The sequence below is a fragment of the Anopheles maculipalpis genome, chromosome 3RL, assembly GCF_943734695.1.
Source record: "Anopheles maculipalpis chromosome 3RL, idAnoMacuDA_375_x, whole genome shotgun sequence".
Taxonomy (NCBI): Eukaryota; Metazoa; Arthropoda; class Insecta; order Diptera; family Culicidae; genus Anopheles; species Anopheles maculipalpis.
In genome coordinates this window covers 85554907-85578538 of record NC_064872.1, presented here as the reverse complement: position 1 = coordinate 85578538, position 23632 = coordinate 85554907, and the positions used below count along the sequence as shown (strand labels likewise).

Below are 23632 nucleotides of genomic sequence, written 5' to 3'. Positions count from 1 at the left end.
CTCTTTTTGAGAGCGTGAATTTTTCAAACTGTACGTTATAAACGAAATATTTCAAACAGTAAGCACTTGCTGGATTGTTCGTTCACTGTCCATCTTAGAGATTGCAGTTTATTTTTTTTTTTTTTATTCATAAAGGACGGCCAGGCCGTATTGTTGATTGCACTTTATGATATTTATTTATTTTTTGTAGTCGATTTACGATTGGCTTCGATTTGATGGATAGAGCAGATCATACAGGTTTTGTATCTCAAATGAACCAAATTATCCAAATCAAAAGTTAAGTGCAACCCCAATTCCCATTCAAAAGAAATACTCTTGACAGTTTTCCTCCATTGTCTCTTGAGAAACAATTCAAGGAAATCGACCGAAACAATTCCAAAAAGAACTTAATCAACGTTCCATAAAGCATCGAGTGTGGATTGAGTAGCGGCACAGTATCATCAAGCTCCATCTTATTCATTCTTATTCAAAAACCCCTAAAGGTTCATGGATTGCGCGAGACACATCCTTTGTGGAGCAAGAAAGCTTGAAAACATTTGTCATCAAATCATCATACCAATGGTAATGTGGTAAGCGAACGATTACACTGTTTTTTTTTTAACAAGAATTATAGGCTTACATACAAATAATTGATAGTAAAAGCTACAACTCTTGACACAACAAATCAACCGCATTCGCCCAAAGTTATGCAATGTGCATTACACGCGTCAAATGCAAGGGCCTCCGAGGTAATAGAAAAAACTTTGTTAAACTGAACTACACACGAACAGTTCTTGTAAGTGTTCTCCACAATGAAAACAAAACAATCAATCACAACAGTGTTGCGTTTAACGAAATCTTTGCTTATATTTGGAACATCTTAAGGGGCAGCAGTGAAGTCCGAGTTGGCCTCGATAAAGTCCAGGAAGAACGACACACGGGCGTACACCGACGGCATACCGACAGCGCATCCAGCGGCAGATCCGAACGACACAATACCGATCTGGAGACTTCCACCATCCTGGACGGCAAGCGGACCACCGGAGTCACCGTTGCACGAGGAACGACCACCGGCTGCGCTCAGGCACACGTTCTGGGGCTCGATGAGAACAGCGTTCCAGCTGGCAATACAGTCAGCGTTGGTCATGACCGGGTTGGTAGTGTACATCACCACAGGAGAAGTAGCTGTGCTACCGTCTGACGTACGGCCGAATCCGGACACGGTTCCGGTGAATCCACCGAACTGGCGAGTATCCGAGCGAGCTGGCAGACGGGCTGGCTGAACACGAGCATTGAAGGTGATCGGGGAGTTCAGACGCACAACAGCAATATCATTGCGGATGTTATTTGGATTGTATCCCGGATGGGCAACGATTCCAGCAGTCGTGAAAGCAATGCGCTGCTGGGTAGGTTCAACTTCGTTACGGTTGTGGGCACCGATGATCGCGGTACCACCAAGAGCCGGAGTCGAAACACCAGTGATGACACAATGGGCAGCAGTCAGGATGTAGTTGTTGGTGAGGACGGAACCTCCGCACAGACCGGTACCACCCGCAAAGTTGCTCAGCAGCGCGATCTGGTACGGGAACTGGCCGGGCGTCGCTTCCTGACCATTGACGATACGGTGGGATGGCATCATCTTACGGTAGATCTGCATCTCCGCCGGCAGACGGGCCCAGTAGTGATCGAACTCTTCGATCGGTCGAACCTTCGACCAATCGATGTCGATGTTGGCGCTGGCCACAGCGAACAGAGCAACAAGAAGCGCAAACGATTTCATCCTGACGATACTGACTGAAGAATTCACGGCAGAGGTAACGCTTTTATAGGAGCGCCAAGAAGTGCGCCGGTAGATAAAAATGCTTTCACGTTAGATTAGAATTGCCTTAAAGCACGTCCCCGTTGGGTTTTTCCTAACTGAGTTAGTCCATGGTACCGAGCTACATTTTTATTTTCAATTTTCTGATAACACTAGGGAAAACTGATACAAAAGTAACGACTATCGATAATGCTATCGGTGAGTAAGCATGGACATTTGGTGGGAATGATTAAAGTTAGATTAAAGCTCAAATGCGAAGGCTCGATAATGAATGGTCAAACGAAGGATGATAAGTTTGTGCAGATCGTGGGGTTTCCCGCATTCGGTGGGAAAACGATGACTTAGCGTGTGAAACTCCGATGTCCATGACATGAATATTAGATTCGTTTAGGTTTACTTGAAAGATTTTTATGAATTTTGAAATGAGCGCTAGAGACCCGCAACATTCAATTAGGACATGCTGGCCATCGAATGGCTTACTAGACTTGTTGATAACACGTAGTTCAATGATCTGTACCATACGGGGTTATGGTGCATATGGTATTCGATCAACACCTTCCTGCTCATATGCTGCAAATTTCTATTTCAAGCATTAATTTTAGGAATGGTATAATGAACTGATTAGCATTACAGTTAGAGCATTATTTACGAATAAAAAATTTAATTAAAAAAAGCTTTTTGGAAAGTGAATTGTTAATCTGCTTTTCCATAGCATACGCCTAACAAACTGGATAATTGCTGGATTAGGGAAAAGAAAGGTGTAGCTAGCTGTACAGAGAATGTTTTTAAGACTGTAGTATCATTAATGTAAGAGAACTTTTGCGTGTTTAAGCCAGCAAACTGTAAGAAAACGGAAGATTTTCTTCCAGACATTTCAAATACAAAATTTAATGATTATATTAATATTGGACGCAGCGCAGTCAGTGTTATTGCGCGTAGTTTTTTTAGCAATTCCCAAGTCATCGTTGCGTCAGTATGTTATTTCCCATTTCCATGATAATGACTTATCATGTACTAGAGCGAATTTTGACTTGATGAATATCGCCAATATAATCCAACCCAACAGTCCCACCGATGGATATGCAACGGGTAGGATTAACTGGCACCCGATAAGACGATAAGCCTCAGGTATAAAGGTGAGCAAAAATGCGTCAGTCGAAAGTAAAGCTTTCAGGATGAAATCGTTTGCGCTTCTAGTTGCTCTGTTCGCTGTGGCCAGCGCCAACATCGACATCGATTGGTCGAAGGTTCGACCGATCGAGGAGTTCGATCACTACTGGGCCCGTCTGCCGGCGGAGATGCAGATCTACCGTAAGATGATGCCATCCCACCGTATCGTCAATGGTCAGGAAGCGACGCCCGGCCAGTTCCCGTACCAGATCGCGCTGCTGAGCAGCTTTGCGGGTGGTACCGGTCTGTGCGGAGGTTCCGTCCTCACCAACAACTACATCCTGACTGCTGCCCATTGTGTTCTGTCTGGTACAACTCCGGCTACCGGAGGTACTGCCATCCTGGGTGCCCACAACCGTAACGATGTGGAACCTACCCAACAGCGCATTGCTTTCACGACTGCCGGCATCATTGCCCATCCGGCATACAATCCAGCCAACATCCGCAACGATATTGCTGTTGTGCGTCTGAACTCTCCGATCGTCTTCAACGACCGTGTCCAACCTATTCGCCTACCAGCTCGCTCGGATACTCGCCAGTTCGGTGGATTCACCGGAACCGTGTCCGGATTTGGTCGTACCACGGATACTGGAGCAACTTCTCCTGTAGTGATGTACACCACCAACCCGGTCATGACCAACGCTGACTGTATTGCTCGCTGGAACACTGCCCTGATTCAGCCCCAGAACGTGTGCCTGAGCGGTGATGGTGGTCGCTCGGCCTGCAATGGTGACTCCGGTGGTCCGTTGGCTGTCCGCGAAAATGGAAGCCTCCAGATCGGTGTCGTGTCGTTCGGATCTGCTGCCGGTTGCTCGGTCGGTATGCCATCGGTGTACGCCCGTGTATCGTTCTTCCTGGACTGGATCGAGGCCAACTCGGACTTCACTGCTGACGCTTGAAATGTTTAAAATAAAGACAATTTTTTTTTAGTATGAAATTTTCCTTGTGTATACATACTTATTTATCACGTATGGGTGACCCTTCCAGGTGGACAAAATTTGAGTTTTGGGTTGTTCTGACAACTCTCTTATCGGCGATGCAAAGAGCGAATCACAACGACTCCGATTGCTTAGACACTAATTATGACCGCGTTATTGATTATCTGTGCCATTCGCACTAAACTAGCAGCTGCGCTCCAAAGAGATTGACTGTTTGCCATATGATCTGCAGGGTGTTGTGAATATTCTTATTTAGATTAGAAAAAATATTTATAAATGTTACGAGGCTAGCTGACTGTCGGCTATCTATGAGCGCAGGCAAAACAGTCTTCTTCTGCACTGACTCTGACTCTGACCATCGTAAGGATTTGGACTGCTATTTCTTACTTTCTTTGACCTAATTTTACAAGTAGCCGCTTCTATCGTGTGAAGACCGTCGCCGTTACCCCTTCGGCCACCAGACCGCAGTAGCGGATTTAACGGTGGGTGGAGTATGAGGCCACCTAGGACCCCGTCAGCTGTCTCGTATGAGAAAAGGATCGTCCCAATGACTCACATAACTGGAATCACCGTGGAAAATTCACAACGTTCTCTTATTCAAGCTCTTGAGTACAATGCGACAACGATCTTCACACGGCAGGACCGGGGTTCAAAGTGGGTGTGGCACGCGCTATTTAGCCAAGAGCTTTATTTATTCCGATGGAATGGTTTGGACGTATTGCTGGCCCAAAACTTGATTACTGTAGTCTTGCTGTATTACAACAAGATGACAAACAGTATGACAGTATGACACACAACACAAGGATTTGGCACGAAACGTTCAATTCGATTAAAACTCGAAGAAAAAACATTTAATTCCTGTTTGTAACTACAAATAGCAGCAGTTGGATTTTTTTCTCAGTTGGCAGAGTCCAGAGTGACTTTAAACTTGACAGTAGACGATGATTGTACGGATATGCTCCTCAAAACCAGGGCTAGATTGATCTTACAGGCATGGCAGGCTGTCGTCGCAAGCTAAGCCTATAACGCTGGGTAACTGTTATACCATATTTCATGGTTGATCAGCACTCTATCAATGTTCAATCTTTATCGGGCTAGTGTATAACAGCTTCAATCTATTTTTATCTTCTCCAAAAATATCAAACGCAACGCTCGGTATCAACTCGGTGGTATTTCCAGATCAGTTTTTTATTCGCCTTATCAGAAAACGAAGGCTGTACCTATCTACTAGTTCAAGGAATAACCCAGAAGGAAGTTTTTTCGAGACATTGCAAATAATAGATAGATTGGGTTTCTAATCTACGTTGATTCTTAACCGGGGACCTATAAAAGAGCACCTTCCACACCGAAGAAGTCAGTCAGTATCGTCAGGATGAAATCGTTCGTGCTTCTAGTTGCTCTGTTCGCTGTGGCCAGCGCCAACATCGACATCGATTGGTCGAAGGTTCGACCGATCGAGGAGTTCGATCACTACTGGGCCCGTCTGCCGGCGGAGATGCAGATCTACCGTAAGATGATGCCATCCCACCGTATCGTCAATGGTCAGGAAGCGACGCCCGGTCAGTTCCCGTACCAGATCGCGCTGCTGAGCAACTTTGCGGGTGGTACCGGTCTGTGCGGAGGTTCCGTCCTCACCAACAACTACATCCTGACTGCTGCCCATTGTGTCATCACTGGTGTTTCGACTCCGGCTCTTGGTGGTACCGCGATCATCGGTGCCCACAACCGTAACGAAGTTGAACCTACCCAGCAGCGCATTGCTTTCACGACTGCTGGAATCGTTGCCCATCCGGGATACAATCCAAATAACATCCGCAATGATATTGCTGTTGTGCGTCTGAACTCCCCGATCACCTTCAATGCTCGCGTTCAGCCAGCCCGTCTGCCAGCTCGCTCGGATACTCGCCAGTTCGGTGGATTCACCGGAACCGTGTCCGGATTCGGCCGTACGTCAGACGGTAGCACAGCTACTTCTCCTGTGGTGATGTACACTACCAACCCGGTCATGACCAACGCTGACTGTATTGCCAGCTGGAACGCTGTTCTCATCGAGCCCCAGAACGTGTGCCTGAGCGCAGCCGGTGGTCGTTCCTCGTGCAACGGTGACTCCGGTGGTCCGCTTGCCGTTCAGGATGGTGGAAGTCTCCAGATCGGTATTGTGTCGTTCGGATCTGCCGCTGGATGCGCTGTCGGTATGCCGTCGGTGTACGCCCGTGTATCGTTCTTCCTGGACTTTATCGAAGCCAACTCGGACTTCACTGCTGCCCCTTAAATTGTTTCAATAAATATTCGAGTTTCATCTTGAACCCTTACTCTACAATTGACACCTGCGGGAGACATCTGAAATTCTTTACTTTAGCAAACAAAAAAACGTTTGATGGTCGTTGTTAAGCGCAGCAACCTGGGAAGCTCATGACGCATAATTTAAATAGTGACGCAGAAACATTTATAAAAAATTTCGAATTCAAATCCTTTCTCGTCACTTCACTGTCTCTGTCATCTTTCAGGCTTTTGGTTACATGATCTTTGCACGATCAAGCATCGATTTTGTATAAATAAAAATAAAACCTGTTGCGGTTCTATACGCCTGTGTAATAATTTTTGCTGAAATTTTACAAACTAATGCAGCATTTCTTGTTACTGTGCGTATTTTTAGTTATTGGCCTTTCTAACTATCCAGCAAGCTACGAAACAAAACCAACAAATCCAAAAGAAAGCAACTCGCGCCTATCATTATTGCTCTTTGCTTTGCAATCCGTTGGAGGTTTTTGTAATACTATTTTTTAAAGAGAAACGATCATATACATAAATGCTCACATAAAACAAAAAAAAAAAAAGGTCCCGAAAATTATTACCAACGAACTCCACAAGTAGTAAAAGTGTAGAAGCAGTAACCCATCAGTGTGCTAACAGTGGGGACGCAGGTGCAACCAGTAGCCGTTCTGCCATGGGCCGTTGGATCATATGGTTTGGCCTATTTGCAAGTCCTTAGCGATCGTTTGCGCTTTCTAGTCGAACAAAGGTATCGTTAATAATTAATAATCGTGCACGGAAAAAGTGTGTGTAATTGTACATCTTTCGTCCGACGATAGTTTCGTGTTTCAATACATCTCGAGCTGGTAAGCTGGTACTGGCACACGTTCCGATGGAGCACGTCGATCGTACGATCCTGCAGAAAGTGCCCAGCCAAATCAGTTGCTTACACATCACATAATCGGCAGCCATCGAGTGGATCAGTGTACCGAAGACCTTAAAGTGCCTTTCGATCGATATGACCAGCCTGACGAGGATCGACTCCCGAGCCCGAAGGCCTACCTACGACAGTTGGTAATTTCACAAAGCAATCTCGTCCAAGTTCCGCGCACCGTGGGACAGGCACGATCATTAGCGCTGTTAAAAATATGGAAGTGCATATTTCGCGACATAGATTTAGCCAGCAAATCACATTGTCAGCTTCGACGTGAACAGTGCGTCAGCAAATGTAACGAGCCTGCTGATGCATGGCAATCCGATCGACTGCTCGTGGCATACGTTGCACAAGCGAGAGAATGTCCAATGTCTTCAGGATGGGTAAAATATAAGGAAATTTAAGGGCAAAATGTAAGTCGCTTGTTTACTTATCGAACGGATTGATTAAAATTATCTGTCTTCTATTCGATATGGCTCTAAATAATGCGATGACAGCGGTTAAACACGGGACGTATATTAGACATATCAAGTCCAAATCTCTTTACCGCCTATTTTTGGTTCAATTTTGGTCACATCAAACTGCAGTCATGTCATCAAACATAGCTAGACTGAATTGCTCATTGATTACTATACAGATAACAGTGCACTAACAGTCGGCAGATGTTATGGTGTTACGGTCAACGATTCAAAATTGTCCAAAATCAAACCCTTAACCCACAAACAATATCTGGCTGACTGGTTAACGGTCACGGTAGATTCTGAAAATATCCTTCCTCTTCCAAAAATCCGACAAAGGTTGGCCAATGTTTGGAGATAGACCGCCTTTACCGTTGATAGTGCCTTTACCGACTATGGAATCTCTAGGGACTGACTATCCAACGACGTGGCATCAGCAAGCCTATTAAGCCTCTCGATGGCTGGCGTGACTTAGTAGGTCGCTACGCCCAGAAGTAGTTAAGTATAACCCTTACACGACGAGTCATTTCAACCACCCAGATCCACCAGTCTAATCAATTGCGGTCCGAAGTGTCCCTGATCGTGAGCCCTACATATTGCCATTCGTTTTGATATAACGAAGGTCTCCGATCACATCTCACCTGGACTGGGCCACGGTAGCAAGGTCTGACAGTCAGGTATCGTGATAAGAATAAGTCCAGCGACCCATTACCACTATAAGGCAGGGTGTGGAGGTTGTTCAATCAAAAAGAACTAATGTTGCTTGACGTGGTGCAGGCAGGGAACACTTTGAACGCGAAAGATTCCCTTTACATTAAAGATGATCCTATACATGAAATAGGAGATCATCAAAAACAAAAGATTAGCACACATTTTTAATTTTGAAGCTTAAGCTTCAACGAATAGAAAATACAACTATAAGGCGACTGTCACCTGAGACATTCCATCAAAAACTGATCACCAGAGATTAAGAGGAACAAATCTAAAATACACCCCATAATAAACCTTCCCCGAAAAAAAAACATGTCCGCTATCAGCGTCCTAGTAGCGATTATCGCTGTACCAAAATCTGTGCTGCATCATGTTACTACCGCCAATAAAACCGTCATGACAGTGCGTCAATGAACCACCGTATCCATTCAAGACCGCCGATATTACAGGCCGGCTAATCAGTTGATTGGCTAAGCATACATTTTTATGTTCGTTGTTGCGGGAGATTTTGCTACCAAACGGTCGGCCAAAACGCAATCAGGGGTTTCCCGTGCGTTTGGTTAGATTATTTTTACTTTTCCAGTGGTTATTTTTGCGATAGGTTTGTTTGTTCGTAGCCCTTACGGAGCTCAGCAATGACTGTGGGTTTTGGTTACTTTTTATCTAATCTGCAGTATTGATGGTTAGAGGCTTAATTAGATTATTCGGCCAGGTAAGGCTGGATGATGCAAGCCAACAAGTTACTACATCAACGCGTATTATGTTAAGTGTGGTTATTGTTGGACAATAGGTCAAATGTATGGAAAATATGAATAAGGAAAATATTCGTCAATGGGTATTAGTACAAGATACTGTGCACTGCATCATTCTGTTCTATGGTTCCTAATCAGCTCACGATACTTGATTCCGCAAGGAAACGTCATTGGTCGAAGCAGAATGGAGGCAAGTACGTGTGACGTACTGGCCACCTGATTGGATTTACCATCGATAATTGTCATTGGAAACTCCGATCGAGCTTACGATTATGAAGATAAGGAGTTATCAAAAAGACCAGCAAATGCCTGGTGCTTTTCAACGTTACGTATATAAGAAGGTCACCCCAGGAAAGTACGATATTCAGTGTCAAGATGAAATTCTTCGTGCTTCTAGTTGCTCTGTTCGCTGCAGCCAGCGCCAACATCGACATCGATTGGTCGAAGGTTCGACCGATCGAGGAGTTCGATCACTACTGGGAGCGTCTGCCAGCGGAGATGCAGATCTACCGTAAGATGATGCCATCCCACCGTATCGTCAACGGTCAGGAAGCAACGCCCGGCCAGTTCCCGTACCAGATCGCACTTCTGAGTGAGTTCCTGATCACGGCCGGCTTGTGCGGAGGTTCCGTCTTGACCAACAACTTCATCCTGACCGCTGCTCACTGTGTTGTCGGAACGGCCGGTATTCTGGCGACCGGTGGTACTGCCATCATCGGTGCCCACAACCGTAACGTTGTGGAACCTACCCAGCAGCGCATCCGTTTCTCGGGCCCGGGAGTATTCCCCCACCCGTTCTACAGCTCGGCCAACATCCGTAACGATATTGCCGTGGTCCGCCTAGATGCTCCGATCGTCTTCAACGATCGTGTCCAGCCAGTTCGTCTGCCAGGCCGTTCAGATACTCGCCAGTTCGGTGGATTTCTTGGAACCGTGTCCGGATTCGGCCGTACGTCTGATGCTAGCCAGGCTACTTCGGATTTCGTAATGTTCACCACCAACCCAATCATGACCAACGCTGACTGTATTGCCAGCTGGAACGCTGTTCTCATCGAGCCCCAGAACGTGTGCCTGAGCGGAGAGGGTGGTCGCTCGGCCTGCAACGGTGACTCCGGTGGTCCGCTTGCCGTCCAGGACGGTGGAAGTCTCCAGATCGGTGTCGTGTCGTTCGGATCTGCTGCCGGTTGTGCGGTCGGTATGCCATCGGTGTACGCCCGTGTGTCGTTCTTCCTCGACTTTATCGAGGCCAACTCGGACTTTGTCGCATCTGCTTAAAATTTAAATGATCTGCGATATAAGTGCGTAAGGATAACATGTAAAAAAATAAATTTTAAAATGAAAATGTATAATTTTTTTATTCATATTTTGTAAAACGCCCCAATGTGTAGAATTGTAAGCTAGGCTGCAATATGAATTCATTTATCCTCTCTCGTCCTCACGAGCATTAGTTTTAAGGACGCTAGGTGATTGGCTGTTGGCTATTGTCTAGACTTTGAACAAGACTAGCTAAGATGAGCTAAGAGAGCTAAGACCAGATTGTTCACTAATCGGACGACCAAGATTAAACCAATAACCGTCTGTCATCCCGAGTGGCCCGCAGTGGGGTTTGTTCTTAGAAGAATCGAGTTAGGATCGGTTGCCGACTCGAGATGCCGTAAAGCATATAGTTAACCCAATCTCACGATATGACTTGACTTTTGGTCGCTTACAGGTGGTTCCGGTAGGTTCGGGTCGTCGCGCCCATCACTACTTTAAACTACACTGAAATCACACTGTGCAATCTTTGTGGCTGTTTGTTGCGTTTTGCATACATTTAGATGTTTTTTCACATAGTGGCGAACAAATTTCCTCAGTCAATCTCGAGTCTGTTACTCACTGGCCTCATAGCCTCATTAAGATAAAATGTTTGAACGGAGTAAACTTTCCATTTGCATCATTCTTAAGATCCTAAGATAGTTGGGCTTCCCACTGCAGAACCGGGAAGTAACGAGTCCGTCCGTACCAAGACTGACTATCCTGCTAGCTGCTAGTAAAATCAGGTAGGACCGACCGTGAGACCCCGCGAGGTTGTAACCCAAAAGAACAAAAAAAGAATGCCTAAAAGTATGCAATACACTTAGAAAAGCATATTATTTCCCTGAGAGCTTGTAAGTTTCAAACGTAACTTTCCGGCATACTTTTTGCAGACTTAAAGGACCAGTACAGTCATCTGAAACAGTAGACTATATAAAAACTATAGATTAATTTTTAAACTTTGTCATATTTATTCACTTCAACTTATAAGTAGCAATTTACGGACGGGCAACGAAGTCCGAGTTAGCCTCGATCCATCCCAGGAAGAACGACACACGAGCGTACACCGACGGCATACCGATCGAGCAACCGCCAGCAGAACCGAACGACACAATACCGATCTGGAGGCTTCCTCCGTCCTGAACGGCCAGCGGACCACCGGAGTCACCGTTACAGGCCGAGCGACCACCATCACCGCTCAGGCACACGTTCTGGGGCTGAATCAGGGCAGTGTTCCAGCGAGCAATACAGTCAGCGTTGGTCATGACCGGGTTGGTGGTGAACCTTACAACAGCCGAGGTAGCCTGGCTACCGTCCGACGTACGGCCGAATCCGGACACGGTTCCGGTGAATCCACCGAACTGGCGAGTATCCGAGCGAGCTGGCAGACGGGCTGGCTGAACGCGAGCATTGAATGCGATCGTACCATCCAGACGGACCACAGCGATGTCGTTACGGATGTTGGTAGTAGTGTACTGCGGATGACGAATAATACCTCCGGTCGAGAAACGGATGCGCTGCTGGGTAGGCTCCACCACGTTACGGTTGTGTGCACCGATAATGGCAGTACCACCGCGGGCCAGGGTCGTTGCACCGGATACAACACAGTGAGCAGCAGTCAGGATGTAGCGGTTGGTCAAGACAGAACCTCCGCACAAACCGGTTCCGGTCAAAAATTCACTCAACAGAGCGATCTGGTACGGGAACTGACCGGGCGTTGCTTCCTGGCCGTTCACGATACGGTGGGAGGGCAGCATCTTACGGTAGATCTGCATCTCCTCGGGCAGACGGGCCCAGTAGTGATCGAACTCCTCGATCGGGCGCACCTGGGACCAATCGATATCGATCCATTCGGCGCTGGCAATGGCCAGAAGACCAACTAGAAGCACGGCGGTTTTCATCTTGACACACGACACAGTTAAGTGAACCCATGGTGCATGGATCGAGCTTTTATACTGCCAAATTTGTGATTACTTATCCAATCAAATACTATACTTCCTGCATACGGCAAGTAAGTCATCGAATTATGGTTTCTTCCCACACGCTCGATAAGATATGGTCTTATCTTGGTGCAGAGAAGGAAAGCTGTGTGAGATTTGACATATGCACCGATCAAATCCTTTTTATTGCCGTGAATTACTGGACAAAGCCATGGATTACCTGACCTGCCCTGAACTGGTGTCTGAATTTCAACACAAAGATAAGTATATTTTCCGACAACAAGCACATAGTGTAGTACATAATGGTGCAAAACATAGCACAATCTTTTACACAATTGAGTCTAAGCTCAGCGAGTGCCTGCGATCAAATATCAGTCTGTGGAAACTTCCAGATATCGGCGGATTTATGGCGTGTAGATTGGAATTATTCCCACAGTGCCAGTGGCGAGAAGTGGCTACGCACACAGGACGGGAATTTAAGTAGTTCTCTTATCACTGTCGCATTTTTTACCGGATCGTTTGTTTTCATGATGAATTTAAATGTCTTTTTCGCCCAAAATGCAGAACCTATATTATTGGTCTGGATTAATTTGTTGAAGACAAGCGTGCAGCATGTATGGGTTGCAGAATTAGTGTGTTGGAGGCTCAGTTTATGGTCTTTGGTATGGTATGGTATGGTATGGTATGGCCTCGATGACTTAGAGCATAGGGAGTCTTGTACAAGGCGATAATTTCAAATGACAGTTTTGTTCAGAGAGACCTTGGACTGTTATTTTCAGGTTCAGGAAGTACGAATGATTTAGGTTATCACCAGAATGCCTGGTAACGCCTGGTTCCGACACGGACAGGCTCTACTGCAGCCTTAGGTTATCGGAGCTGCTTGTCTAGGATCGTTGAAACCGTTTGGCTATATAGTTCGCTTTTTCCAAACGATCACTGTACGATCAGTCGACCAAACCATGAACTTTTATGATCTGATCGTCTTTCTCCAGAAGATAGACTACTATCCAGAGAATCGGCTACTGACCCATTTAGTTTTTATCGAGGCTCATTTTAACACTCTGTACATAATTAGCTTCAAGAAAATAATGAATTTCATTGGATCCGGTTTATTGTAACACATAATACTTTCTACGAAATTAAGGGCGTGCAGTGAAGTCCGAGTTGGCCTCGATCCATCCCAGGAAGAACGACACACGAGCGTACACCGACGGCATACCGATCGAGCATCCCGCAGCAGATCCGAACGACACGACACCGATTTGAAGGCTGCCACCGTCCTGGACGGTGAGTGGGCCACCAGAGTCACCGTTGCACGATGAGCGACCACCCTCTCCACTCAGGCACACGTTCTGGGGCTGAATCAGGGCAGTGTTCCAGCGAGCAATACAGTCAGCGTTGGTCATGACCGGGTTCCTGGCAAACCTGACCACAGCCGAGGTAGCCTGGCTACCGTCCGACGTACGGCCGAATCCGGACACGGTTCCGGTGAATCCACCGAACTGACGAGAGTCGGAACGTGCTGGCAGACGGGCTGGCTGAACGCGAGCATTGAAGGTGATCGTACCATCCAGACGCACCACAGCAATATCGTTACGGATGTTGGTCGGGCTGTACTGCGGATGACGGATAATACCTCCGGTCGAGAAACGGATGCGCTGCTGGGTAGCCTCCACCACGTTACGGTTGTGGGCACCCAAGATGGCCGTACCACCGCGGGCCAGTGTCGTTGCACCGGACACGACACAGTGAGCAGCGGTCAGGATGAAGTTATTGGTCAAGACGGTACCTCCGCACAGACCGGTTCCGGTCGCGAATTCACTCAGCAGAGCGATCTGGTACGGGAACTGGCCGGGCGTTGCTTCCTGACCGTTCACGATACGGTGGGAGGGCAGCATCTTACGGTAGATCTGCATCTCCTCCGGCAGACGGGCCCAGTAGTGATCGAACTCCTCGATCGGGCGCACCTGGGACCAATCGATATCGATCCATTCGGCGCTGGCAATGGCCAGAAGTCCAACAAGAAGCACGGCGGTTTTCATCTTGACGCACAATAATGAAAATCAAGACACGCGTCGTTTGTTTTTATACTAACCGGCGTGCTGGAAATGTTGCAAAAGTCGTCCGATAATAAAGAAACGACAAAACTTTGGGCTTACCATGGCGACCATATGATAAGCTGCAAATATCTCGAAAAAAACAACTCAGTAATTCCCACCACTGCTAAATAAAAGCCACCAATTTGCAATTCTTCACACACATAATGCATATAAAATCTTAAGCATCTTGCGATAAGATGGCTGCCAAAAACTTCGTTTTAAATAACGTGTGCATTTACTTTGCCTGCACATAACTAGCCAAAATTAATCCTCAATATCGATTTAGGACGGTACGATAACGATGCGCAATGCTTGTGTGCACCACAATTCGGCAACCGTTTAACAGTCCCACGCTTATTGCCACTGATAAGTCTAATCGTGTGAGAACACCATCCTTATCACAGCCATTTAAGCTTACTTTTGTTTTGATTCCATACAATCGAGAAATCGCGGGGTGCGAAGAAGGATTGGCTGCTTAATCTGCCTATTTTAAGGGATAATTCAATTTTAATTGTACCACGTGTTTGAGCCTCTCCACTGGCGTAGAGATATTTCGATCAGTTACGAAATTATCAGCCAGTAGTAATTGTAAATCCAATCCGTTATCAGTTAGCGCTTCGCATCGTACCTCTTTGCGAATGCCATCATCAACAGTTCGTTCAATAATTTCCGATTTCCATTTGAGGCTATCAGACTGCATTGGCACATGTGTCCGAATTTCGTCCGAATTCAGGACCATCCCTTAGCATCCGATCTACAATTGCCATTCGAGATCGTCTAGTTTCAAAATAGTTTTGAACAAAGACAGGACTCTCGGTAGTGTATCAAACTGTGTTTCTATTAGTCATCTTTGACTCTTCCAAATATTAGATGCTGCTTTGACGACTGCAGGCTAGGGATGAACTCCTGCATACGCGAGAATAATGCGAGTAGTATTTTGGAGATATCTTTTAAAGCGACAAATACGCTATAGATTCAGTAATTGAAATAATTTCAAATGCCAATTGCGCCTAAGTTTATGCAATTACGATACAGTCGATTAATTCGACTGGATCGAAATCGTTTGTTCAACTAAATACAACAGTGTTTGCATACTTTTAGGCGTTAGAGAAGATAAACCTAAATATCTAGACTGGGACTAATAGTACCTGTTAGCCACCCCTACTAATAAAAACTTTCTAAACCGCTGCTTAAAAAAGGGTTATTGGCAGCTCCCATATCAAATTAGTTACCAACCTTATTTTAGGCTGTCGGAAGGTTCTTTAGAGCGTTTTTTCCTTGTTTGCTAGCAAGGTCTCTGAGCCGTGGTAGGCTTCCAAAATTTAAAGAGCTTCTTCAACAGGCCAACACTGATCTAAAGGACTTTTTCAACAGACCTAAAACTGCTAGATAGTGCAAGACACTTGGCAGAATTATTCGCACAGGGCACTAAGGATCCCAAGGATTCTTGTGCTACTTCGGATGTAACTTAACCTTACAAAAAACCCTCACATATACTCCGTGCTTGCTTTACAGTTTTATAATGTCAGCATAGTTGTTTTTTCTTTATTTTCACCATTTATTGGAACCAAGACAAAAATAAAAATAGAAAAGGTAGCGTGAGGCAACAAACAGAAACGATTCTTGACGACAAAGTCAGGCAGATGGAAGATGCATACAACGCATATACCGGCGCGCGTTAATCGTAAAAAATAAACATATATTTGTGACAAGAACAAAAAGAGAAGAAAAAACACAAAAACTAATGGCTAAATGTGAAAGTTTTCGACGACCAAAAAAAGGGCCTACCATTGCTCTGGCGCGTGGTCGTGCGCGCGCTCTCCAGTCTCATATGTTTGTATGTTAGTTGTTTTTTCTGCCCTTACTGATTTTTACTGAATTCTTACACCGCATGAGTGAGTGAGTGTGTGTGTGCAGCTTCCTACAACACGTATCGGCTGTATTACGTACCGGTTGCCGTGTCGCGAGTAAAATCAAGAGCAGCCTCTTGACCCCCACCCCCCCAAAGCGAACGCATCCCAGCGGTGGAGTATTAGTAGCGCAGTATTCCTGGTTTTTTGTTGCAAGTACTCGAACACTAGAGCTTAAGAGGTCCGTTGTTGATGATAGATTCGTGTTCGCGTTGCACACACGGTGGAAGATATAAGAGCAGTGTGGGGGAGTGTTATGTTTGTGTTTATCTATATGTCCACGTCCCTTTTTGCGCCAGAGCAAGCAGCAAATATAGTTGCTTCATATGTTCGCTCCCTTTTTTCACTTTTATACTTCGTTTTTTTTTTGTCTCACATTATATAGTGTACTTTTGTTTTACTGTTATATATCGATAGGCAGGTGTGTAATGTTTCATTTGCATGCGTTCAACCTATTGTTACGTCCGCTTCATGTCAATTCCGCGAGTGCAGGTGTGTGTGTATGTGTTTAGTTCTGAGATCGGAGCGGTTCAACCGTCACGATTGCTCGTTTTCACAACTACCTCACAACGTGCTACTCAACGAATCGATGATCGTCTCGTGATCTTCAGCCTATTTAGAATCGTACGTTTTTAGGTGGAAAATGTGTTTTACCAGTCCTTGTATACCGGTGATCGCTTCTTCCGACGTTCTGCAACACACTCACAAAGATGTCGATTACAGCTACAGATAGAAAGCGAACCAGCGGATACAATTGGATGAACATGTGTACGACGTGTACGGGACAAAAGCGTCACACGAAACGAACGCGAATGGACGAAACTGTCTTAGGATGAACTGCATGGGAGAGCAGTGGCCGGCCCATTAACGGCTGAGACCAAACTCTCCGGCCTGGTCTTCGGTGCTGTCACCGTACTGCCAGATGCCCTTGTGCTGCTTGCGGGCCTTCTGCTCTGCATCCTTGTAGTCCGCAATCTGTAGCGAATATGCGACCGGGAGTTTAAGAAATTCACAAAAAAAAAACACAGTGGCTCCTATCTATTTCTCACTTACCAGCTTGGTCAATCTGCGATCCTTCTTGTTCTTGTCCGCGATCAAGTAACCGTCAGCAATTAGATCCTCGGCAATGTCGGCCTTCGTGCTGGGATCAACCAGTGTTACGTACTCGGTTCCGGAGATGCTAATGGTTGAAGTGAACAACAAAAACTTCCGATGGTTATTTTTCTGATCAGTTAAAATCGATAAAAACTTGCTAATTTAAGCTCATGGTCACCGGAGCTATTGGGGGAACTAGTTTGAATGAAGGTTACCACTCCGGATTCAATTGCGGATTACCCGGTTAAATGTAAAACCTATTTAAGGCTGCACGCAGTACGCATGATTCGCTGCGCGCGCTTTCGAAAGTCGGTACGGATACAAGCGATGCTAGATCCTGTCGTTGCTATCGGCAATGGTCTAGAAGATCTGGCTAGGACAGCACAGCGTACTGTTAATACGCCACATCTTTGGCATACCATTGCCGTAGGGTTTTAAGTAAGTGTGCATACAACTGACGCTCAACTTACCGATACTCGACGTTCATGTTGAGCGTTCGGTTCAGCACATCCTGCGAGAACGCTTTCACGGCTTCGGTACGATCGTCCGGATCGGTTGGTAGCAACAGCAGGGCCGGCACGTACAGATGCGCGAACGGTTTCTCCGAAATGAAGGTAGGCGGGAGCATTGCAAGGCGGGTCGAAGGGACAGTCTTTTGTGGCGAAGAAGGGAAGGATGGAACAAATACAATTAAAATAAGGCAACATCAAACTACCAATCGACCAAGCAGATCAATTTAATTTCGATACAATTTTGATCTTGTGCGAGCAGAACGCCACTTTTCAATGCTGTGATCATGCGATACGATTGTACTGCACTCTCGCATCCTAAGCTGCAGGTTCCCTCCACCATTGCGATACCATGTCCGAACCGTGGGTGAAACGAAGGCACAGTAATGGCGAACAGGTAACAGAATGCTACCGTCGCGGTCCTGCCCCAACGCTTCAGGGTACGATCCGTACTACGTGCCGCAGACTTTGGCAACCACTAAGGAGGAGATTTAGCGTGCGACAAAAGATCACCAAATCCAGGGTTCCGCTCCCTAGCGGGAATGCTCTGGCAAGCTTATGACTCAAGCATTTCTTTCGCGTAGCGGTAGAAATGGATCTAAGGAGCTTGCGGATTAGTATTGAGGATAACACAAGGTCCAACACTTACCTCACGATTACCGTAATCGATGTAAAGAATCGACACGTTACCCCCCTTCTCGACCTTCTCCACCTTCGCACGGTACCACTCGTCGTCCTCGGAGAACTTGGCCGCACACATATCCCCACGTCTCGGTGCGTACGACCCCGTTACCGGTGGCATCGCCTTAAAGTCCTGGCGCAGCTTCGTCATCAGCTCCTCCAGCTTGGCGCCGTGGTCAGTGTGCTGAGCGTAGAACTGCAGCTCGGGCGTTACCTCCGTTACGACCACACTCTCGTACTTTACCTTCCGTTCTGCGGGCGTATTCACATCCGGCGTATCCTCAATCTCATCCTTCTCCTCCTCCGTCGCCACCTTCTCCACGTAATCCTTCCAGATGTTCTTACGCTGTGCCTTCGCACGTGCTTCCGCATCCCGCAGCACGCGGTAGTAGTCGGACTTTTCGGCAGTAAAGTGTACCTCAGCCAACCCTTCCTCAACGAGTGCCACCGACAGATTGACGTTCTGTTCCGTGAACAGCCAACCGATCACGCTAGTTGCTTGCTTGTCGGTCGTTTCGATCTTTACGCTCACGTCACGCTGCAGAACCCGTTCACGGGTAAACTGCAACGCTTCGTCACCGTACGGTTCCGCTTCCTGGGCCGGGGCACCACCGATCGCCGGACGCGACGAACGGCGACAGCTAATACCGGCGAGCAGGAATGTAACGAGACAGCTTTCCTTCGGACAGTAGATGCGAAGGCGCGAACCGCTCGCGACAAACTCGACGAGCGCTTCGGTGCGGAGGGCCCGCTGCCAGGAGGGCAGATAGTGATGCTTGATGCGGGAATGATCCGTGGTCAGATCGTTGATGCGGTGCGACGGGGTTTGCTTCTTCGCGTGCATACCCTTCTGGCCCTTGATCGCTTGCTCCTGGGCGGCCCGCAGTTTGTCGTATTCGGGGGAACGCTGCTCATCGTCCTGGCGGTAGTTGATGACAGTGGCGAGACCCTTCTCGAGCATTGCTTCCGCCACGTTCCTGTAAAATGGGGATGAGATTTTTTCAATTAAATTCAATATACTTTATTTTGTTTTCCAACCCTAGGATTGACCATCCTAACTTTTACAATCCAAACTAAATAACTAATTTTAATCTACAGGGAGGAGAGTAAAATGGGGAGCGGAAAAAACGAGAAATCCAACTTTGTGGAAACAGCAAGTCTAACAAGCCATCAGATGGGCGACGTGACCTAGAAGATCATTAAACCAAGAAGAAGACCTGAAAGTGAATTGGACAGGGAGAAATTTGGTGACCTGGGCCCAAAATCTTTCGGAGTGCGATTACATATTTTTCTACAGTTTTCAATTGTATCGCAAATTGCTTAGAAGCATGTTGCAGCGAAAAAACATACCTCTATATGATTGCGTACGATCATCTACCACCATTTAATCGAAAATTTTGCCACGGTTATATAAAGCAAATTTTCAACCTATGTATGGTGGGGTACTTCTAGTAATCTTAATTTAAATAGCCACTACTTACTGGTCATCCAGCCGCACGGTATAACAGTACTTCTCCGGATAGTTATCCCGGGCCGGTGCAACATAGTCGAGCGTACACGTTACCCGCTTGCCGATCAGCTTCTTGCGCAGAAATTCGCGAGCCTCAAACATGTAGGGAATGTCGTACAGGGGGCGCGAGTTTTTCGCCCGCGGACCATCATCCTCCTTCGGGCGCGGTGGACGAATCGACGAGAAGAACACCTTCTTCGTGACGGTGCCCACCTTCACCGAGATCGCGTCCCCATTGTACACCTCCATCACCGTACCGACCAGCTCCTTGTCCTTCGTGTTGGCCAACGCTGCCGGCGGCTTGTAGTCCTTCCACAGCCGCAACCGTCCCATCTTGGCTTCCCGTTCCGCGGCACGCAACCGATCGATGCCCTCCTTCACGTACGGTATGCTCCACTCGACACACTTAGCAAACCCGTTCCGCAATAGGGATTCGGCAATGTTACCCTCCGGACAGAGGATCGTACCGAGGAAGTTCGTGTTGCTGTTCGATTCGAGCCGAATCTTCACGTCACGCTGCAACAGTCGGCTTTCCACGTGGAAGCGTGCCTCCTCCGCGTACGGTACCTCGGTCGTATTGTCCGGCTTACCTTCCGCGTCCAGCTTAAACCCGGGACAGCGGATGCCGGACATCATGAGCGTAATGTGCTGGAAGACGCGCGGGTTCGGCATTAGGAAGGCACGCACCGTTGACCCATCGCGCACATGCTCGATGATCGCCTTGATTAGCTGGCCACCGTGCTGATCGACAAACTGCTTCGGGTTGTCGATGTTCCACACAATGTTGCGCACGTGTTCGCCCTCGGCCGCATCACTCCACAGCCCTTTGCGGGCTCGGCGCGCTGCGTCCTCCAGCTCGATGAGGCGGGCATGTTCGGGCGTTTGGCGGACGTTATCCCGTCGCACCGTTACCAAACCTTCGGACACGATCGACTCGACGATGTTCTCCGAGTTGGGATCCTTGCCAAGCTTCACGTACCCGTACTCGCGGTTCGCGTTCGGGGGCCGCTCCGAGTAGAACCACACCTCCTGGCCGATCAGCCGCTGGCGCAGATACTCGCGCGATTCCCACGCGTACGGTTGATCCTTCGAACCGTCACTGCGGAAGGATCGGAATTGCGGAGGGAAACAAAGGGACATAAGCAACTAACCTCACTTCTCGACGGTAAAGGGTCCGTCGTCCCGTTGCGATAAAAATGGCGCTACTTACTTCGATCCGGTGGTTGGTCGGCGGGCAAGCTTCGGTGCGACAACGCCAGCAAAGTTAAGCTGCTTCTCTCGCGGCGGTCCATTTACGGGTTTATCGCGCAGGATCAACGAATCACCGGAGAGAATCTAGATGGAACAAACGAATGGGGTAAGGGAAATTGTTACACTCGATAACCTCGTGCATAGGCACGTCTCGCACGCACTTCCGACACGGCCTGAAGCCAGAAAAGAAAGAGACGTAAGCTTTGACATTCCTGCGCCTGTGTAAATCCAACTGACAGCACCAATACACACATACTTAACACGCAGCAGACAACGAGCGGCCACGTTGAAAGTTTTAAATCCCACAATATAAATATACACGCACGCACAGGTATATCCTAAGGCAATTATGCCCCCAAAAATGCTTCATACCCATATTGTTAATTATTAATGAGTTTGTTGAATTAAAAGTATTTCCGCTTAATGCTGTGGAAATTAAAATAGCTTCCTCTTTCTCGCACCGGATAAATACACAAATATACCGACAAGTGTCAGCTTGTTTGCAAAACATATGGAACACAGCAGCCGCAGCAGGCTTCCCAACATCGCAGGCAGGCATTGGGAGAAAAATGAAGAAAAAAAAATGTAACAGAAAATACTTTCACCACTCTACGTGTATCATTTCGCTTTTATGTGTAATCTTCTCGCAAAAAAAAACAAACAAAAAAAAACAACAAACACCTTTCACTCGGCAAGAAAATCCAAAATCGGCCCTTAAAGTTCGAACTAATGCACTGTAGCATATTATTCCACCGTGGCACCACAGGTGACCACCACCCCACAAACCGGAGCGGGGTGACGATGGTGGTAAAGAAGAAGGCGGAGCGCTACATAAAATAATGCCAACTTGGCATGCCACATCGCAGCGGTGTCAAGCGTCGTATCATCAGTCCACCGTAGGCCGCTGCGATGAATTAAGATTGTCCAACAAAGACACACCACCGCGAAGGGCGATGGAATTTTCCTTGCATTTCTTCTTGCGAGACGTCCTCCCCTTTCCTGTCACTGCACTGTGCTTCATCATCCATACCCCCTCCCTCCCTCCCTCCCTCCCTTCCCACCTGTAGTTACACGAAATACACGGCCAACGTGGAACCGTACGGCGGTGGTTGAAAGTGGTACGATACCTGCTTCACGATGCCTTTCTTCAGCACGGGCGGTGGTGCAGGATTGGCGGCGGCGGCGGGGACATTAGCGGCACTCATTTTGCTGTTCCTGCTGAACTATTGTACGGTGTTTGCTCAGCGAAAACTTTCTTTGTCACTACTTGGGGCCTTCTCTACACCGGAACTACATAGAAACAGAAGAAAACTTCACGTGAAAATTAGATTCACAACTGCACTGTGTCGCGGAAAGGTGAAACGTGTTCCACCGATTAAAGCTGGAACGGCACACACAATCACACTACACATTTTCACCCTGCCTTTAGGGGGAGGGTGATCCCGAAGGGCCAGATGGATTAAAAGGGGGAGGGAAGGAGAGGGAGCTAGGGATGAAATTGGCCCAAAATACCTTTACGATCAGACTGGTACCAGAGTGCGTACGTGAGAAGCAGCCTTTCGGAATTACTGATCACACACCAAGAACCACGACGACGGCGACGGACTACGATGACACCGGGAGGTCTACAACGATTACTGTCTACGCGACAGCTTAGCACAGCGGCAAACGAAACCACCGGGTATCAGGGTGCAGCGAGGGTAACCAGGTCACCACATTTGCACCGGACGGCACCACGATTCAGAAAACGACCGGAAAACTTGGAAACTTTCCTGTGACCAAACGCCACTACAGCATGGGAGAAAATATCTGCCCCGTCTAGACCCAAGCAACAATTAATAGTGACAGCCCAACGTTGCACGTTGGCGATTCCATTACCCATGCAACAAAATAAACTGCGTGCGTTCAGTTATGCTTAGAATTCGGAGAATTTCAGTAGGCGATGAAATTTGTGTACGACTTTTTTCGGACAGATTCGATACGGAGGGAATGAACAAAATGTGAAAATAAGGACCGACTCATACCGGATGGAAAATATATGAGTCGGTATAAAAATGAAAATATGAAAATAAGGACCGACCGAAATAAGGATGGACTCATTTATAGTGTTTCCACCTGATGAAAAGATCACGAGAAAAAACAAAGAAGTACAGAGTAGAAAGTGCAAGAGGAATAGTTTTTTAATAACATAAAGCAAGTACAAAAATTATAAGCATTTCATTCATCCAGATGGTCGCGGGCCACGAGCGATTTCAAAATCAAAATTTCAGATAGCCCACTTTTTTACCGTTCAACATCGATTTCAGCACTTTGAAGTTTATCATACCCGC

At 47.1% G+C, this 23632-nt stretch overlaps 8 protein-coding genes across 10 annotated transcripts in view; 5 read left to right on the top strand and 3 right to left on the bottom strand.

Annotated features, from left to right (window-relative positions):
* The window catches only part of LOC126563457 (uncharacterized), a 420587-nt gene that overhangs the window by 292879 nt on the left and 104076 nt on the right, over positions 1-23632 (top strand). The gene's annotated exons all lie outside the window — the stretch shown is intronic.
* LOC126561112 (gamma-soluble NSF attachment protein) overlaps positions 1-23632 on the top strand; it is a 487575-nt gene that overhangs the window by 393938 nt on the left and 70005 nt on the right. The window lies entirely within an intron of this gene.
* LOC126565954 (EEF1A lysine methyltransferase 2) overlaps positions 1-23632 on the bottom strand; it is a 176464-nt gene that overhangs the window by 151828 nt on the left and 1004 nt on the right. The window lies entirely within an intron of this gene.
* Positions 847-14290, bottom strand: LOC126562699 (brachyurin-like). 3 transcript variants are annotated; one of them, XM_050219263.1, is made up of 2 exons: positions 14215-14289; positions 847-1687 (listed from the first exon to the last, which is right to left on the bottom strand). In XM_050219263.1, the coding sequence occupies exons 1-2, from the start codon at positions 14287-14289 to the stop codon at positions 860-862; spliced, it is 903 nt and encodes a 300-aa protein (XP_050075220.1). In that variant the 3' UTR covers positions 847-859. The 3 variants fall into 3 exon arrangements, with proteins under 3 accessions (XP_050075220.1, XP_050075221.1, XP_050075223.1); XM_050219264.1 differs by lacking the exon at positions 14215-14289 and adding an exon at positions 12134-12208; XM_050219266.1 differs by lacking the exon at positions 847-1687 and adding an exon at positions 11297-12133 and having other exon boundaries at positions 14215-14290.
* Positions 2974-3896, top strand: LOC126562705 (brachyurin-like). The gene has a single exon (XM_050219272.1). It carries the CDS (start codon positions 2974-2976, stop codon positions 3865-3867), a length of 894 nt encoding a protein of 297 aa, XP_050075229.1. The 3' UTR covers positions 3868-3896.
* LOC126562702 (brachyurin-like) lies at positions 5267-6178 on the top strand. The gene has a single exon (XM_050219269.1). It carries the CDS (start codon positions 5279-5281, stop codon positions 6176-6178), a length of 900 nt encoding a protein of 299 aa, XP_050075226.1. The 5' UTR covers positions 5267-5278.
* On the top strand, positions 9381-10289 carry LOC126563389 (brachyurin-like). Its single transcript, XM_050220026.1, has one exon. It carries the CDS (start codon positions 9390-9392, stop codon positions 10287-10289), a length of 900 nt encoding a protein of 299 aa, XP_050075983.1. The 5' UTR covers positions 9381-9389.
* Positions 17077-22552, bottom strand: LOC126561569 (staphylococcal nuclease domain-containing protein 1). The gene is made up of 7 exons (XM_050217800.1): positions 22430-22552; positions 21262-21386; positions 20023-21150; positions 18510-19518; positions 17822-18003; positions 17310-17436; positions 17077-17231 (listed from the first exon to the last, which is right to left on the bottom strand). The coding sequence occupies exons 1-7, from the start codon at positions 22505-22507 to the stop codon at positions 17121-17123; spliced, it is 2760 nt and encodes a 919-aa protein (XP_050073757.1). The 5' UTR covers positions 22508-22552; the 3' UTR covers positions 17077-17120.